General features: G+C 29.2%; 1 protein-coding gene across 1 annotated transcript in view; it reads left to right on the top strand.

Annotated features, from left to right (window-relative positions):
* LOC142330992 (uncharacterized) overlaps positions 1 to 20484 on the top strand; it is a 50536-nt gene that overhangs the window by 18599 nt on the left and 11453 nt on the right. The window contains exons 3-6 of the mRNA XM_075376520.1: positions 5013 to 5127; positions 6893 to 7002; positions 11986 to 12225; positions 17823 to 18039. Of these exons, the coding sequence (XP_075232635.1) occupies positions 5013 to 5127; positions 6893 to 7002; positions 11986 to 12225; positions 17823 to 18039 (682 nt within the window). The remainder of the gene's footprint in view (positions 1 to 5012; positions 5128 to 6892; positions 7003 to 11985; positions 12226 to 17822; positions 18040 to 20484) is intronic.

The following is a 20484-nucleotide window of genomic DNA, read 5'->3' on the forward strand; positions in this document are numbered from 1 at the left end:
TTAAATATTTATTGTTTTTTTTTGTTGTTGTTGGTAACATCTTAAACACATGAGTTTAAATCTGGTGGTTAAAATGTTGATAATATTATTTTGTTTACGTAAATAGTACAGTCACAGTTCGTTAAGACGTGGTTAAGTCCTTGCTAAGAAAAAAGTAAAAGGTTGTGGTTAAAGTTCTTGGTATATTATTTTACTGGTCGTGTAATGTTTTAATGATAATGTTAGGATAATTGAATGCAGTCGGAATAGCAAGTTATGCAAGAAAAATGTTTCCCAGTTAACCAACTTCGCGGCTTCCGTGGCGCGAGTGGTAGAGTCTCGGCCTTTCATCTGGAAGTCCCGGGTTCAAATCCCGGTCAGACATGGCATTTTCACACGCTACAAAAATTGTCATCATTCATTTCATTCTTTTGAAGGAATACCTACGGTAGTCCGGAGAAAAAAAGAAGTCAAACTAACCTCAACTATGGAACAGCTCGCACACATTCATCTACTAAAATATCAAACAGTTCAGCGAAATGAAAGTTAAAAAAAAAAGTAGCTAGAATACCAATATTTTCAAATATGATATTGGTAATATTATATGCTAAGTGATGTTTTGGGCAGGACAGATTAAAACTAGAAGATAAGTTTCCAGCTTATCCTGATGAGCCTATATTTTTATGGAGTAATGTGTTAAAATACTTTGACAAATCTCCGTTTGCAATTATTTAACAATTTTTTTTCCAAGGTAATAAAAAATAGATTAATTAAATTCTTAATTAAAATAATTCCTTACATGATACTATAATTAATTGAATTTTTTATGTCAATTTTTCCTAGTTTTTTTAAGAGGGTATACTGATTTCATTTGGCAAAATTATTTACATCTAGATGCTTTTTCTGACATTAGCCTACTAAAAGTAAACTAACTCTGAAATTTGAAATGCCATATCTGATCAGGATTTGTTCCTGGATCTTCCATATGAAACAAAGTTGCTATCTCTAGAGGTTAGTGAGTATTCATTTAAATCTACGATTAACATTTTTGTTTACCTTTTTTTATGTATAATTTTGTAGTAATTTTATTTTTTTTTAAACTAGTTTTAATAAATAAATATTAATAAAATAAAAAATGCATTTATAATGCAATGAAAAGTGATATCTAAAATGAAGAAAAGATAATAAAATGAATTTATTGACACACAAACCAAAATTACAAATTATTTTTTTCATAAAAAACCCTAAAAATAAAATTTTTCAATGACTATAATCTTACAGCATTTCCATCAAATTACATGTATTTCATCAAAATATGGCCAAGACCAGCAGCCAAAATGATAATAAATTGATGTACCCTGTCAATAAATATCTACTTATATATAATATTATTTATAAGCATTTCAAAAATAATTACAAATCTAGCTTGTCTTTTACAAAAATAAAACCACTTAAAAATTTATCAGAGTCATAATACTATTAAACATAGTAACTTACAATAAAACATAATACTTTTACATTATCTCTTTTTTATTTAATAAAGTTGGACAAAAGAAGGACACTACAAAATAACCAAAACAACGATTAATAAATAAATGATTACAATAGTGATAATAAATTAAAAATAAAGACATTGTAATCCAAATTATAATTATTATTTTAATTACAATCTTACCATCATAATAATAAAAAACATAACACTATATACACATATGGGCCAAGTAATAATAATTGATAACTGCAACAGACATATACCTAATATATGACTATAACAAGCTAAGCTAATGACTTCATATGACAAAAAAAAATAGAAATAGCATACCAGAGATATGCTTATCCTTATACACAACTACTTATACAAAAAAAATGAAACATAATAATATTAACAATAAATATAACATTAACAATCTCTTGATTATTATTTTAATCATTATTCCACATTCAGTTAAGGTTTCAGCTTTGTATGCTGCAGACTTTTCTACTTGAGGGACGATTTACAACGAGCTCATATATATTTTGCTGTTTTAAGTTACTGGATTTGCAAGTAAAAAGTTTTAAAAGCAAATGTAATATTATTTCAATTCCTTCATTTTACTTTATATTTTACATTAATAATACCTAAGTATGCCCAGCTATCTTTTCAGTTACTATGCTATGTTTTTAGTGCTTAATTAGTGTGGGTTCAGTGCTTTATTTTTTATTAAAAGTGTTAGATCTTTTTGTAGCTAACCTTAAAAAAATATTTAAAGTTTCTTCTTCTATTTTTGAATGCATTTTGAAATGGAACCCTCGAATTTCAAGGTTTCTGACCTGACAAAAAGATATCTCGATCTTCCGATATCGGCTTTGGCTGTACGAATATAAGTCACCGACAACTTTGATGTGGTAAAACTTAGGAAAAAGAGCGATTCTCTCAAGAGAGTTTGGAGATGTTGTCTCTGGATAGTAGAAATCTCCACAGCTTGCTTGAGTATGCCAAAGTTGCAGGAGTTTATATCGGTTGTCGAACTGATGCAAGTTTGCGCTATTTGGTTGTAACATCTACCATTTCTTCCGATTGCAAACTGGGAGAGAAGACCCTTTCAACAATGGCTTCGGTCATCCGGAAACGGCAACAGCTTCATTGTCATCAGACCAAATAAACAATCGGCAACTAACCTTCATAATGTTAGTTTGTTTGCATCAGCCGTGCAAGTGATTTGGCTGGCCTTATGCTGAATGTTTGGGGTTGGACTACCGTGTGGCTTCAGTGGTAAGCCCTCCCTGGGCTTACAGACACAGAGCTTCTCGCTCTCTGTCTTTTGTACTAAATGAGGCAGAAGAGCTAGCTAAGAATTTTTTGATGAGGGACCATGTTATCATCATCGATGGTAACAAATGCCAAAAGAAGCTTCCGGCACAGCTTTCCAGTAGTGTGGCAAAGATCGGGAGATTGAACCATTCAAGAACAAACTGACATCCTTTGCCGGTTCAACACTTCGGCAAGTGATCAAAATATAACAATTGCAAAATCATACTGGTACTACAATACATTTTTTTATTTTATGAATTCAAATCTGTGTTTTTAATGAATCCAAATTCTGTGACTAACACAGAAGCCATTTCTGAGCTAGGTGATTTCAAACATACAAAATTTTTTTATAGAAATTTAGATAAAAAAGATGAAGTATCAATTTTTGTTAAAAATATATTTTAATAAAGTTGAATATTACTTTATATTAGTGCAAGAAATTAATTTTTAATTCTATGCAATTCACTGCCCGAATTTAAAATTAATATTGAAAATCCTCCGATTATTTAGAAACCTTTCTTCATAACTTTCAGAAACTGTTTGTAAAATCCCTGATAAATGCGACATCATAGTGTGTGATGATTTTATTGTTAGCTTTCTAGACAACTCTAGTCTTGTGACAAACAACCACTATCTTAGTTTTAGTTAGTAAGATTAAGTATCTCTACCTTCCAGCCAACTAGAATTAAAAGTACTTCAGCCATATGTATTAACAATGTTTTTATCAATTTACCTAAAGAAATTTTCATTTCTTCTGTGTGGATTACAGTATTTCAGGTCAAAATGTTCAAATTTCATTAGAAACACCTTTAAATAATACATGCAACAAGTCAATGTTTACTTTAATTGTTTTAAAAAGGTGATCAATGAAGATTCAGTTATAAAATGTGAGAACCTTACTGTCAAAAACAAACTAGGAAAATATAAACAAAATTATTAACTTTGATGAAAAATTTAACAATTTTGTAGAATGTTTTTTGAAGGCCTTCTTTTGAGCTTGCTTTTTATAAAAAGGAAACACTTGAGATATAAATAAAAATGCATGGAATGCTAAACGAATTATAAAATCTAACTTTACATTAGAAATCTCCAGAAACTAGAAATGTCCCCATAGAGTCTTTAGTTTAAGCAAACAAGGTTTGTCTTCATTTTTGGTTATAATATTTGAAAGAATGAATGTAGAAATTTAGAGTAAGTAATAGAAAATTCCTCAATCCTAATGATCAAGGAAAACACTCTCATAATTAGGGATTTGATCATAGAGTACAGTCAATCTTTTCATTTACTATTGAAACCAAATAAAGAAAATATTTTAATATTCTGTCATGAGTTTCGTAAGTATTAAACAGTTACATAGGTCAATTTCTTTTTAGTAATAATTTTATTTTTGTTACTGGATGAAAATGATGATCTTTTTTGTTATTTCTGGAAAAAATCTCAAACCAGTGTATGATTTTGTTCAGTGATTTCAAGACTTTATGACATTAGGTATTGGCATTAAAATCAGCTGGCCATCCTGCATAAATGTCCAAGTTTAGAGGTCATTTAAAAAAAGTCACAGTAGTCTCATTTAGTAAATAACTTCAGTGAGTGTAAAGAGTGCTACCAATTAAAGATCTCATTCAACCTACCAAAGAGATAGTACATCTAAAGTTATGATATTACCAAAGTCATATTATGCAATTTTTATACATTATGCAACAGATTCACTCACTCCATTTAGAAAAGAACATCATGCATTGCAAATATTAATTCATAAATAACAATGTGATTAACCATTTCAACTGAACTTTATTTGCTGATGAAACTCGATTTCATTTAATCAGATTTATTAACAACTAGAATATTTGCATTTCATGAAATTCTACTTATTTTTATGAAAATTAGAGTTTTCACAAGCAAATATTGATGTGATATTTGTAATTAGAGAAGTATAGGACCAGTTTTTTTTCAACCCAAATATAAATTTAATTGTGTATATTGTATATCAATATATATCGTACAGCTGATTCTTTACTTCAAAAATGCAGGGGATTAACACACCATATCCCAAAACAAATGATTGAATTTGTGTTTCTCAGTAACTAATTATCTTAAAAAACCTTGGGCTACCCGACTCAAAGATTATTTTTTCAGTTATCAGCTCCGTTCTGATATTTTTGTATCATTGTTATTGTATTTGTTACTTTCAAATTAATTACTTAAAGATGTGTGAATTAAACAAAAAAAATTTTTGTTGTAGGATATCCTTTAACAACAACTAGGAATGATATTTTTAATGTTTTTAAAGACTATGGAAACATAGAAAATCTTACTATAGAAAAAAATGACACAGCGATATTAACATACAAAATGAAGTAAGTAATAATATTTCTGAATAAATTAATTTATAAACGCTCAGTTTATCAGAGAATCCAAATTGATATAAGAAATATAAAGTGTGAAGTTTGATTTTGGAATATTACTTGCTTTAAAAAAATAATTAAAAATTAACATTACAGAAAGATAATCTAAGATGAAAAGGGTAAAATTGATATAAATTTGAATATTAATGGTATTGTCATCATTCATACAGTATTATAACTAATAAATCATGTGTAACCTTAAAATGTAAAATTTATTGAACATAAAAACTTATTTTTTAATTGCTAGTGCCAAAAATCATAAATGTGCAAACTAAAATAAAAAAAAAAAAAAAAACACAAAACATGGCATAACTGACTCATAAGTACTATTACACAAACCATCCTTTTTCCACTGTTCCAGATCTAACTTGTATGAGTTTTATTACTCTGAAAAAGTAATTTTTTTTGGTAGATAATATAAATGAAATAATTCTTGTTTTTGTAGAAAAATGTATGTATCTAGATTTGAAATTATGAGATTATCCCCTTCTTAGAATAGCCTTCAATTGATTTTTTATTTTTTCAAACTCCAAAAGGTAGGTTCTTGTTTTTAATTAATTAATGAATTTTATTAAGATCACACAAAACCCTTATTGGTGAATTAGACAAGTGATATTTAATAGAAGTTTGCTCTTGGACAAAAGAAAATATGTATAAAAAGATTAATCAAAAATTTATTGTAAATTAAAAAATCTGCTTTATTAAGCCCTCAAATTAACCCTCTCATATAATTGTTGTTACTCATATAAATGAAAAAGTGGGAATAATATTTGTAGATTTATCAAGTTGGAGTGAAAAAAGCAAATCTGAAGGAAGTTGTAAATTTTAACTCAAACTGTTATTGTTGAAATTGGATGTCATTAAAAAAAACAACACTAAACTTACATGAGTAAATTTTCATTAAATGTTGCCTCATTTGAGACATGATACTTGTCCCCCCTTCTTGTCACACTCTCTGTCTATCCATATCTTTAAGACCCTAATTCCAAGCTTGAATATTACAGTTTCTTTTACGTATATGTATAAATTTTTCAGGTTTCACGGCTCAATAAGTCCAAAAAACAAAAAGGTGGACAGTTGAGTTTTGGTAGTGCTATCATTCTTTCCCCTTGTTATATATTGCACTAATTACTGTGAAAGTAAAACAAAATTATTTTACCTATTTAATATGTTACGTTACATATGTTATGTAATATGTTACATTTAATATGTTACCTATTATTTTACAGTTTAATATGAAAACTGCGAGAATTGACTACAGACTGCCTATTCAAGTAATGCCATAGAAATACAGCTGAGTATTCACGGAATAGCACTTTTGTTTATTAATCTGTTAAATTAATTTTTAAACTTGATTGTTACTTCAGTTCTATTGTGTATATATAATATGATGCAATTTGTTATTTATGCTAAAATCATAATAGTAAAATTAAATGCTTAACATACCATATGGATCCATAAAATTCTACACTTTTTCCTTCTTTATAGATTGATATGAACTAGATGAAGCACCTTACAAAAAGTAGACTGCCATCTCAAAATTCTATGGCATGCACAGACTAAAGATCTGTATTGTTTGTCAATTCAGCTCTATTATGTCTTAAATTGCTAAATTCTGTCATTATTAATTGTATAGTTTAAATGTAAAAATTATTCATTACAAAAAGAAAATTTAACAGAAATTTTAATAGATTTCTTCTTTGAATTTATATTCCAGGAAAGTAGCAGATCTTATATTAGAAAATAAGTTACCAATTACAATAAATGGAGTAAAGGTTAAGATTGAAAAACACATGTTAACTAAAACTGTGCCAGTCTATGTTTCAGGTAAAAAAATACAGTTTGATATGTTCGTTTCCTAATTTAGCAAACAGATACATTCTATTCACAAATTTTGTCCCCTTTCTTTAATATTATGTTAATATTTGAAGGGTGTTTCTAAAAATGTAAAGGATGCAATCTTTAGAATGAGGATTTCTATTGATTAATATTACTTGTAAGGGTAAATTTTACATTACTCTATTTTTCAGATGGTTGTACTTGACACAATGTTAGCTGCACTAACTAAGCGTGTTGTGCACTGGTGTCATTTTAGTATCAGCTTCATTGTGTTGTGTCAGCTAAATATTTTCCAAGGATAAATTAGTGTTTTTAGTAGAGACTTATTTCACGCATAAATTTTTTAATATATGAAATATAAGCTTCAGTAGATATTTGTCCCGTTTTCAATAAGCCAACAAGAGCAAGTTATGTGCATAAATTTTGTGAGCAGAAGCAAACAGAATCAGAAGGGACAAGCCAAGCCGCTGTTAACAATGGATCTTAATTGATGTAATTTAATTCACTCAACCAAAAAGTCTTTTTTGAAAATTATCTTTCATGGATTGGACTAACAGCAGCTATTACTTTCTGGGCTTCATAAAAGTAAAATGTTATGCCTACCACATCGGTTTATTTGTGAACTGAAAGAACCAGACCATGGTAAACATTTACAGTATTGTTAGTTTTAATCTTTTGTTTCTGAAAATGGGACTGAATTATTGGGTTATGTGTATTTTAGTGATGAGGCTTGTGAAGTTTATTAGCTGTGAAATTTATTGTGACAATCCAATAGTTTATTGCATTGATAGAAAAACAAATGAGATGCTGGGTTCAGCAAGATGATGCCATCTGTTTTATTGTTATTTAAATGATAGCTATTCTGTAAGAATTTTTGCTCATCACTTGATCAATTATGTTTTGAGATTAGTAAAATTTTAATGGAAAACTATCAGAAGTTGGATGAAAAAACAAAGAGAACATTTACTCAAAAATAAATACGAATACGTCAGTAAAATACATTTATTTATAATATTTAGAATTATTATATTTCTCAAAAATGATTAGTGGTTGAAAAAAGTATGTAGTCTGAAGATTTTGTGTCTGTCTTATTATATTTTTAATTCAATTAATTGAAGAAAGTGAAAACACAATTTTTGCGATTCACTTTAAAAATTAAGCTATATCAACCAATTTGAACAGATGATGTGTCATTTAGTTCACAGTAAGCATTTTATCAAATAAAATATAATTCAATAAAACTAATATTTACAGAACTATTAATAATTAAAAAGTTTGAATGACCATCATTTTGGAATTTGCAATGGGAAAAATGTTCAAGCTTATTTATTTTGTAGATGTTGTTGGATGGATTACACTATGTTTCATTAAAATATTTCACTCCATTCTTAAAATAGATATTTTTATTGGAAAAACACAAACTTATGGACAGAGGAGAATGATGTGAAAAAGGACATTTATCCACATAAAGTTTGTTTTTTATTTTGGTGCCCTGAATTAGTCTCTGGTCTGGCCAACACATCCAGTGTCAGCTGTGTATCTCTCACCAGTAGTTCCTGTTAGTGCAGTTTCATTTCTTGCCCCTCTTCCCACCAATAGATATTGTTCTTCACTACTATTTGCTCTATTTTTTCACTCGGTCTTCCGTCACAATACTGAAAACTGAATTATGAAGAAAAAAGAATGGTGCAGTATTTTTTTTCCAAATAACCCTTTTACAAGGTTCAATAAATCAACTTTGGTTATGCTTCCTTTGTGCTCACACTTCTTTCATCCTTCAAGAGTGACATTTCATCTCTTCTTGTGCCCGCTTCCTTTCACTGGTTAATTTTTTCCTGTCCTGAAAATTTGCTTTCTGAATTATCTGTCTAAAAGGTTTCCTTTCATTTATTGTCTGTGTTGATTTTAATGTTTTTCATGTCTTTTTCTATTTCCCGAAACCATGTGGCATTGGATTTGTAACTTCTTAACAAGTCAAAGATCTATTTAGTTTTTATGTTATCATCCATCCTATGTATATGTCTACAAAACTGCAATCTCTTACCTCATAACATCTTTCAGTTTTCAACTTTCAAATATAGTTCTTTATTAGGTTGTAATTTGAATTCTGAGTCACTGTAACTTTTAGGTACTAGTATTTTTCTCAGAATTCTCCTTTCAGTCGTTCAAAATTACTTAGAGTTTATGTTTTTTATTTTTCAAATTTGTCGTCAAACATTTTTTTACATAATTAATAAATTTCAATATGTGCGCCCTTAGTCGCTCGACAAATGTCCAAACGATACTCAACTTCTCTCCAAACATTAGTTAACATTTCTTCATTAATGGTTGTCATTGCTTCATTAATCCTGTTTTTTAAGTGGTTTAGGTCACGAATTTTTTGTGTATAAACAACGCTTTTGATGTACTCCCACAAGAAAAAATCGCAAGGTGTCAGGTCTGGACTCCTTGGAGGCCAAAGTATGGGTCCTTGCCGGCCTATCCATCGATCTCCAAATTTTTTCGTTCGAAGCGTCTGTGACCGATGCATTGAAGTGCGGGGGAGCACCATCTTATTGGAAATGTTTTCAAGTTCATCCACCTGAGGAAAGCAATAATTGGTTAACATGTCAAGATACGCAACTCCATTATTTGTTTTTTTCAGCAAAGCAAAAAGGCCCTATTACATGATTTTTCATCGCACCACACCAAACATTAACTTTAGGCAAATCGTGTTGTTTCTCAATAATTGCATGTGAGTTTTCAGAGCCCCATATTCGTGAATTGTGTCTGTTAACACATCCATTCACATGGAATGTAGCTTCGTCTGTTATGTTATTACGGATTTTAATTCAGCCATCAATAAAACACACTTTGCTTTGTCTTTATCCGAGAACATAGTAACTCACTAAACTCACCGCAACAACAATACAGGAACTGATGTTGTGGTTACAACTTCTGATAAACAAACTTTTGGGTTGGAGGCTTTCAGGGATACCAATGTAGAATCTAGAAATTTCCCTACAATCTTCCTATGAATTACTGAAACCGCAACATTCTTTTATGATAACCCTGTATTAAATGAGAGCAATTAAAACACATATTTAATCATGTTTGGAAGTATTTTCATTAAAATTGCTTTCAAAAAGATTACAATTGTATCTATATAGTTATTACATAACTATGATCTTGGGTTAAGCTGAGAGTGGGTGATACATGTTGCAATCTCAATCTTTAAAGGTTCAAATAGCTCGGCACAAAATGAACAAAACAAAAACTGCAACACTATATTAAAAACCTCACAATTTGTCATTAAAGCTAGCTCAGCTAGATCAAAACCCTTTAATCTCCATATTTATTTGTATCAATACGTTGCTAAGATCAGGATATATGCAGCATTAAAGACAAAATTGGCCCTTTCTCTTTAAAGTACAATATTTCCGTTCAGAAAAATCATAGACATATAAAAAAAGAAATTAAAGTTAAACTCTTACGCTTTTAAACGATTTTAAAGCATTATACTGAATAAATTTTGTTTCCCCATGTGCTCGATTAAACACAAAGAAAAACTTTCAAATTTTTAAAATTTCTCTTCTCGCTGATTTTTTGTTTAAATTTGATGATTTTTGAAATCTTAAGTATACTGTCAGAAAGTAGAGTATTCAAACTTTAATTTTTTTTTTATTTGTCTCTCTTCAAGCCCCTTGGTTACCAAGTTAAAGTAGTTTGAATACAGTAATTTTTTGTCATAAAATTTAGATGTCTTTAATTTTGTGTACCAATGTAGTAGGTATTTAATTTTAGTTTGAAATATCAGGAAAACATATTTTTTGCCTTTTTTTAATCAGCCATTGCCTTCCTAGACCACCTGAATGCCCCCTAATTTGCTGTGGGTCTTCTATTCTCCTCCCTTGAAGGTCTCCAGCACCCACAAGGCGCTGGTGGTTTATCTCCCTCTTTGAGAACAAATGATTTATACAGTTATAGAATGGTCATCAAGATATTAATATTTGACAATAATTAATTACTTTAGTCTACCTACTAAAAAATTTATTTTTATGAAATTAAAATACTCTTCTAGTATTACACATTAATAATTTAATGTATCATGTACATACTAGACTGACAAGTCTATTGTTTTGCAAGCATTTCCCAAGTGTGAATACAGGTATAATAAACACGCAATAGTTGGGTTGTGTGCTACCTTAATTTTATTTAAATCTAATAGATTTAAACAAAATTAAATATCATAAAACTTTATGTTTTTCAAATTAATTTGTATCTTATGGTAAAAAAGTGTAGACTTCATTCCTAAAGAGGCCACCATGCTCATACAACACCAGTAATTTCCTGCGGGTATATTTAAAAAGTGCAGATTTTCAGAAAAATCGTCATTACAAACTGGAGGAGACTAATGTTGAAAGTGAAAACTTTTAATGGATAAACCTGATGAAATATGCCTGTAAATACTATGAAACTGTAAGAACCTGCTTGAGCCTTCATCCAGATTAGAGGAAATCACTTTCAGTATCTAATGTCAAATTAATGGATTGTGTGATCTGAATAATTCATATAATTCGAATCTTATGTTATTAAAAAATAGTCTGAATATACACATTATCAAAAGTCAGAATGTCTGCTTTTTTTACACACTACATTAGCCCATAGGTAACTGATGTATTAAAAGTAAAAGTTTGAAATTTAAGTAAAATAAATCTGTTTTAAAAAAGTAATAATAATAAATCAGATTCAAAAATTATGTCAAAGTAAAGTGAACAAATAATTTTCAAACCTTTAAATTTTGATTTTTTTTAGTCAGTAATACATTCTGAAAAACCAACAGCTTACTATTTTATATTCTGATGTCCCAGATTCAAAATTTAAAAAACTACTGAAAAAGTACTTCTTCACGTGTAATGAATTTTTTAACATTTAAAATTATTTTTTTTATTTTACTTTATTTAATAATATTTTGAATTTATTTTTTTTCAGATGAAATTGTAATTCCAGAAGCTATTAAGAAAATTAACTCATTAGATGATTTTAACACTATGTTATTTAAGATACAAGGTGAAGTACTAAAAGAAAAAACAGATTTTTACAGATCCAATGGAAAAATTATAATAAAAGACCAGTTAGAAAAATTATTTCAAAAAGAAGTAAAGATTGTTGGATCCAGAGCAAACAGTCTAGCACTATCAAATAGCAGTTTCGACATTTATTTCGATTTCAGTGCGTATAAATCAACTATTTATCACTCACTCATGCACTCACTCACACACACTCGCTCACTCACACACACTCCACTCACTCACTCACACACACTCACTCACTCACTCACACACACTCACTCACTCACACTCACACTCACTCCGCTCCACTCACTCACCTCACACACACACTCACACTCACACTCACACTACACTCCACTCACACTCATACTACACTCACACTCACACTACACTACACTCCACTCCACACTCTCTCACTCTCTCTCTCTCTCTCTCTCTCTCTCTCTGTGTGTGTGTGTGTGTGTGTTTATTTTTATATAACCTGCCAATTAATGTTAACACAGATGTGGGTTCACATTAATTTTATGAAATAAAAGTAAATTTATTTATAAAAAAAATCATTACTGCAACTAAATAACTAATAAATTAATAAAAATGAATATTTATGATTGATGTATTGATCAATAAGTTATTTATTAATATTTGTGAATATCTTCTAATAGTCCTACTATATTTTTAATCACTCCATGTACATAATTTGGCATTGATTCAGCAAGTTTACTCCTAATTTATTAATTTCGTCATCATGAAACCATAGCAGTATTATTACTTTAATGAGGTCAATATTTGTTGAATAATTAATTTTTGAAAGTTTTTTCTTGTCTATTGCCTAAAGATTTTAAATTGGGTTTAAGTTTGGGAAATTGCCTGGCAATAGGAGCACTTTAATGTTTTGATCTTCAAAAAATTTTTCCATTTTTTTGGCAGTATGGCATGGCTCCAAATTTTGTTGAAACACTTTGTTACCATGTGGGAATTTGTTTTGAAGTTATATTACAACCCTTTCCTTCAGAATCCATAAAGTAATGGATATCTCAATCACTTTTCAATGTACTATCTACTGGAAGTAATAAACAAGGGATTTCAAATGTGAAGCAACCCCAAAACATTTTTTTCATGTATAACTGATTGTTAGATATAAGCTGTGATGTTTGTTCAGTTGATGCTTTTGTAACATATGGAAGCCTTTGCCTCTGAACGTAAAAACGTGACTCATCAGAAATCATAACATTTTTCTAGTCTTCTTTGGTTTAGTAAGCATTTGCTTTGGCCCACAAAATCTTTTTTTTGTAGCTTGCTGGTGTTAAAAGTTGCTTTTAGCTGACCGTCAAGCTTTCCATCCAGCTGCAAGAAGTCACCATCTAACAGTTGTCATGCGTAAATCTGTTATAGTGGTTGCTAATTCTCAATTTAAGTCAGTAGCAGATAATCTTGGATCAAGTTTACTTTTTCTCACTAATAATCGATCTTGTGTTGTAGGAATTTTTCTTTTATGGCCACATTTCTTTCCTTTGAACTGAAAAGGAATAATTTTTTTTAAATTGTTTTAAAATATCATTCACTGTTCCTAGTATAACACTACACTCAGAAGCTATCCATCGCTGTGTCATAATTTTCAAATGTAAAGCAATTTTCAAATGCTTTCTTGGTGTTATGTCTATTATTATATATTCAAAACACACAGAACAAAAAATATGAAAATATGATCTTGTAATAAAAAATGGAATAAATTTTCACAAAACACTATTTACAACATGAAGACTGCTAAATAACCAAAGAACAATAACATCACATTACATGACAACTTAAAAAATGAGTGTGCTCAAGCAGTGTAGCCACACATTTTTGTTTGTTTTTTTTTGTTTTGCATAAACAAAAAATTCCTTTAGATGGATAATCTGCACACTATATATATATATATATATATATATATATGTAGTGTATAAGTGTGTAAGATATATATATAATCTTACAGAATTATTTTTCATGAAAATATCTACTACTCTTTTTAAATTTTGAGAATTAATTTCAAGATTATAAGAACTTTATTTCAAGAATCTTATAAGAATTATAAAAACTGATTACATAAAATTTCAGGAGTAGTCTGTCTAAAATCACAGGTCGTTGATAGTCTGTGGACAATCACTAAATCTGAGATATAGTACTAGAAAACACTTATCAACATTCAATTGCTCTTCTTTGGAAGTGAGTCTAGGGTTATAAAAAATATAGTTAAGCAGCTGAAATGAATTTTTGCACCATAGAAGTAACCTCTAGAATTGATATGATTAAAAGTGAAAAGATGTCTTAACTTCCTAATGAGTAAGGAATTAGGTAGAATCATTAGTAGAGGGTTAATAAATATAGACCAGCATAAGAAGCTTCTTGATCAAATAAATTTAAAACAGGCTATCCTTTTCATGGTAACTATAAACATTCCACTGCATGTAGGCATTTCAGTTTGATAACTGTATTGCAATGTATATTTTTTCTTTTTATAGAAATTTGCTGTTTTTTTTATTGTATATATCATTCGTCAACTGAAATGCTAGTTCCACTATACTAGCTCTGATTTTGTTCGTGTCTTTGTTCTCTTCATTTTTCTGGATTATTTCCCCTACATATGTAAATTTTTCTACTTCATTGATTTTCCATATTTTGTTTAAAATTTTATGTGAAGTTTTTATACTGGTCAAAAATTTGGTTTTCTCTAAGGACAGTTGAAGACAGTGTTTCCTTCTGCTTCTCTATTTTCTGAAATCATCTGTAAACACCAAACACTTGATCTCTAGATTTTGATTTTTTTACCTCAGTTTAATCTCTTTACTTCTAATCTCTTCTCCCATTCTCTAATCACATTTTCCGGTACACAAATACTTGTGAAGTAGGTCTGGTTAATTTAAGTCTGTCAACTTACCTGAATTCTGTTTTAATCACAAAGACTTCTGAAATTTCACCCATTAACTTAATTTTAGATTTTGTATTCTTTAAAGTCTGTTTAGTTATCGCTAATGTCTCATTATCTACCCCAAATTCTTCCTAAATCCAAATGATATTTTGTTATCAGAGTTGTAAGCTTTCTTAAAGTTTACAAAAACTACGAGTATTATAAAATTTTTATTTTTGTTCAATCTATATCTCTGATGATTAGTTTTAAATTTAAAATTTTTTCTATACATGACCAGCCTTTCCTGAAGCCTTCTTGGTATTCTCCTACTTCATTATCATATTTGCACTCTATTCTGGTTAATAACTTGCTTTGAAATTTTATGTCATCAGTAAGGGATATTTCTCTATAGTTATTAACATCTATTTATCACTGTTTTTATAAAGCAAATGTATAATTGCAATTTCTTGTCTTCTGGTTATTTCTCTTTTTTCAGTATGATTTCTAATAATTTCTCAGTCAACTCATCATTCGCCTCTTTTCACATTTCTACAACTATCAAGTCTTCTCAGACTGATTTGTCTTTAAACTTTTTAATTGTGGTCCTAATTTCTTTTTCATTATGAGAATCTGAGTTTGACATTTTTTAAATAATTATAATTTTCTATCTTTTCAAAAGGTTAAATCTTCATAGTTAAATAGTTTTTCAAAATTTTTAGTCAGAATTTTGTTGTTGTCTCTATTATTTAAACCTAACTCTTCATTTCCTTCCTAAAAAAAAAGAGTAGGAAGTTGATATTTTGTCACATCAGTTTTAAAAGTTTAAAAAAACTCACTCTTATTACTTTTTTGAAAATCATATTCTTTTTGGTTTAATTGATTTTTTTAAAATATTTTCTTCACCAGTAATATTTTAGAGACTTTGTTCCGAATCTGCTTAAAATTTATAGTCTTTCTGCTGTGAATACTCTCATCTTCTCCAAGTCCATATGACAAATTTAAAACCTCTATATTTTTGTTTCCACAAACTATATTTTTTGTTTTTCTTCGAAAGACAAGTTTCTTCTGCAGTTTTCATTATTTTAATTTTCATTTCTTTCAAACTTTCTGCTTTAATCATTCCACTTTTTTTCCTAAATTTTTCACTAACTTGACAGTCAGATTTTAATTTATTTATAACAAATTTTAAAATAATTGTTGAATTTTTGTTTATTTTAGAGTATGAATTTTATTTTTATGGTAGTTAAATAATAATCTATCTGTATGTTTATAACTTTTTAACTTTAACTTTCATTATTTCTCTGTTGTACTTTTTAGAAATTACTACCTGATCGATTTGATATTCTCCTAGATAGAGTTGGGTAATCTTTTAAAATTAATCAACATTAATTTCATATTAAAACGTTTATGCGCCAATTATATTTCTTCATTTTTAATCATAGTTTTATGAGTAGGATATTCTTCCTCTATACTTTTAAAATTTTCTCTATAACAATTTGGGTGTTAAATTTTTATATAAAATTTTAGTTAAATTTTTTATATCACAAAACTATTTTTTTACTGGATTTCTTTTGTTGCCTTCATTTATTGTTTGAATAATTGCTGCCTTGGTTCAATACCTTGGTTAGGTTTAATTATTCTAAATATTTTATTATTCGCTGGTTCACTAAATAAATAAGTCTTTATTTCGTTTATAAAATAAATTATTTTTTATTATTCATATATATATATATATATATATGAGGGTTATTTTTTTTTCAAGGTCCGATCGGCCACGAAATTAAAACCACATTGAAAATAAAAAATTTTTATTTGTAACAAGTACTTACATAGTTACACTATTTATCTACATAGTCGCCACTCTGATTTAGACATTTGTTGTAGCGTGGGACCAACTTTCCAATACCCTCATCATAGAACGGAGCCGCCTCTATTTTTAGCCATGTTTCTTCACTGGTCTGCAGTTCATGTCTGTGCCAAAATGTTGTCCTCCTAGCCAGCGTTTCATGTGAGCAAAGAGGTGAAAATCGGATGGAGCCAAGTCTGGGCTGTATGGTGGGTGATCAAACACTTCCCAATGAAAACGCTACAGGGGCTTCTTTGTTACAGCTGCAGTGTGCAACCAAGCATTATCATGGAGAAAGACAATGCCTGATGACAACATTCCTTTCCACCTATTCTGAATTACCCTTTGTAGACATTTGAATGAATCGCTCAATACAGAAATTGTGAATCGATCATTTTCTCGAATTGCTCTGAATATTAGTACTTATAAACAAAAAATTGGACTGTTACTGAGTGTCCTTCATTAAAGAAAATGGCCACAAATACCCCCTCTCAAGCCATTCAGATAAAATGGGGTGGTGTGCTGTCCAGCAGCATTGCCTTCATCCTTGATAATGCTCGCCCACACTCAGCTACAGCAACTTCAGATATGCTTTAACAGTTTGGCCTTTTCAGCATCCACCAGATAGCTCTGACTTGGCACGTAGTGATTATCATTTATTCCCAAAGTCAAAGAGTTTTTAGGAGGTAGGTACTTTCAAGATGATGATGACCTAAAAGATGGCAATAAATGGTTTAATAACTTAGCAGCAGAAGTGTACAATAAAGGTATAGAGAAAATGGTACCACGCTGTGACAAGTTTTTGATTATCTGTGGTGACATTGTTGAAACAGAGTTTAAGAATTTCTGTAAATATAAAATAAAAATTGTTTAATTAATTTTTATCTTGATTTTTGTAGTTCAAAACACTCTTTACTTTGTGGATGATCATAATATATATGTATTTATTAAGGATACAAAACTTCAGTAAAAATTATAATATAGCATATAACATTTATATTTACATTGAGGTTTTTTTTTATAGATGACAACTTTTTAGGCTACAAGATTCAAAATGCAGCACCATTATCTGAAGCAGCTGGTGAACTTAAATACATTTTGAAAAGTAATGACAATTTCAATGAAGTCAATATAACTTATAGTAACAGAAATCCAGTTATTTCTACTAACCATAAAGATAAAGGTCAATGTAACATATTCTTTGTAAATGGTTTAGTAGACAAAAGTACTGAACTTATCAGGTATGTGTACAGGATTATATGGTGATAGTGTTTTATTATTAATATCAGATATAAATATAAATGATTTTAATTGAATCAGAATGATGGAGGTTAATTTTCTTACGACTCAGCTGGGAGAATAAATTAACGATATGTTCAAGATTTGAACATTTTAATTACTTACACTTTCTTAGGATTTTGTACAAAAACCTATCAGGGTCAAAAATCTTATGAATTCTTTTGTTTCTTAACACAAAACCTGATTCCAGTTGATTAATGATTTATATTTTTAATAAACCTAATTGTTAGTTTTACTCTACTAATCAGTTTTAAACAATATGGCATGCTGGGAAATGTTTTGAAAGTTTTTGTCACGAACAAGAAAACAGTTATTAAGAAAATTAATGATGAATTGTTTTTCAAATTCCTTCTTCACTCAGCCTTGTTGATTTATCAAACTAACAAATTTGTCATTGAATGAATAATGAATGAATTGACAACTCTAGTGGTAGCTCAACAGCAGTAACTTTCGCTTATGCATCAATCGTACAAAAGATTGAAACAGATTGTAAAACAATTTAATGTTCTTTTTTTCTTTAGTAAAATGTATGTAATAGTGACTCTTTAGAGCAAAATCTGATTAAGTTACACTCTTAGTTATGTTTAATTATATCCTACTAAATTTGTTTAATCAGTCAGCATTTCTAAAAAACTTTCATTAGTCTTCAAAGTTGCATTCCATATTTCCTTACTTAATTTTTTAAACTAATTATTACATCTTTATCTTAAATTTATAAATTAATAAATGTTTTTGAAATATAACATGTTCAATATTATCTATTTGTTAATTATTACCAAATTTTGTGTACACAAGTATTAATTTTTGATTTCTTAGCAATACTAATTAATATAACTATTATTAATAAGCACTACTTGCTGTAAATCACTTAAGAGTAAATCTCATAATCTTTCAGTGATGCAATCATAAGTGTATATGATTTTAATTTATAATCAGCATTATGGTGGTTAATCAGTATACTATCTTTCAGTGTAGTAATTTAAGGGCACTTGCACAAAAAAAATTTATATTTGTTTTGCATTTTTAAATTCTTCTACTTCTGTTTAATCTAATATATGTAACACATGATATTTGAGTGAAGATTTCTACTGCAAAAATATTTAAAAAGATAGTTTTACATTATACTTTCTTTGATTTAGTCACTGATTTTGTGGCAACTGAATTTTTTGTAGCTGGATTTCCTTTCCTGCTCACATGTGTGTTACTTTTGAGTTGTTCAGGTTTTGTTTTGTATGTTCTATGAGTTGTGAATGTTTGTTGATTTTTGTGGTAACTGATAAAGTTTTAGTGCAATACTGTTAGTTATTTTGATTTTTCTTGTACATTTTCATTTCTGTTATTGTAATTTATAGGTAAACAAGCCTAGTTTGTTTTCTTAAAACAATGCTCAGAATTAAGAAATTCAACAACCGTAAAAATGTCGGAAAGAAAGCGAAGGAAAATACTGTTTGTAGATGACTGGTTCCAAAAGAAAAGCTGAGGAAAACTTAGAAGATATTCAATCAGAACATATTCAGTTTTGATGATGAGTAACCCTTTATCAGAAATATGTGTATGCAAATTATGCCAATTCCCCAAAATTTATCTGCCAACTAATTATTGTTGATGAAATAAAAATCTTATTATGGTTTAGCTACTTTGAGAAACACCAGTAGGGAAAATGACATGAAATGTGCTATTTGAACTGAGTATTTCCACTTGTCATCTACTAATGAAGAACCTAGCCACAGTTTGATGATGAGTCATGTAAATGTGTAATATGTAAATATGTCGTTCAGCTAAACTACTATATGACCACAGTAAACGTACACACCTACCAAAACAGTAATGCAGGAAATTAAACCGATATTTAAAGATCTTTCAAATCCAGTCCTGCTGCAAAAGTGTCTGCATTGTGTTACGCAGAATGCAAGTGAGTCTTTGAACAATATTATCTGATCAAGAATACCAAAAAATGTATTTGTACGTAGGAGTACTCTGGAATTTGGTATTTATGTTGTTGTAACTGGGAACATGACAAAATGTTTAATGTTTGAAAAGGTAGCTTAAATCCTGGGGAGAACTGTCAGAGTTTCCAAACATTTTGATGAAACTCGTATCAGGGAGGCTGAGAGGGATATACAAGAAATTTTTAAAAATGCAGACAGAGTCTTCAGCAGAAAAGAAAATTTGCAATTAGTCTTCAGCTATGAGAACACTACGAAGAGCAGGAGGATTCTGATAACCCTTCTTATAGTGCTGGTATGCACTGACACTTTTTTCATTCTCAGGTGAGTCCCCAGTCCAATCTAGAGTTGATTTCCCAAAAATCTTGTATTTTAATCTTTAGGTACACTTTTCTCAACAACCAGAAAAAGTATTTGAACAATTCTTTTTGCACTTTTTTA

This window comes from Lycorma delicatula, chromosome 10 (genome assembly GCF_047948215.1).
Source record: "Lycorma delicatula isolate Av1 chromosome 10, ASM4794821v1, whole genome shotgun sequence".
NCBI lineage: Eukaryota > Metazoa > Arthropoda > Insecta > Hemiptera > Fulgoridae > Lycorma > Lycorma delicatula.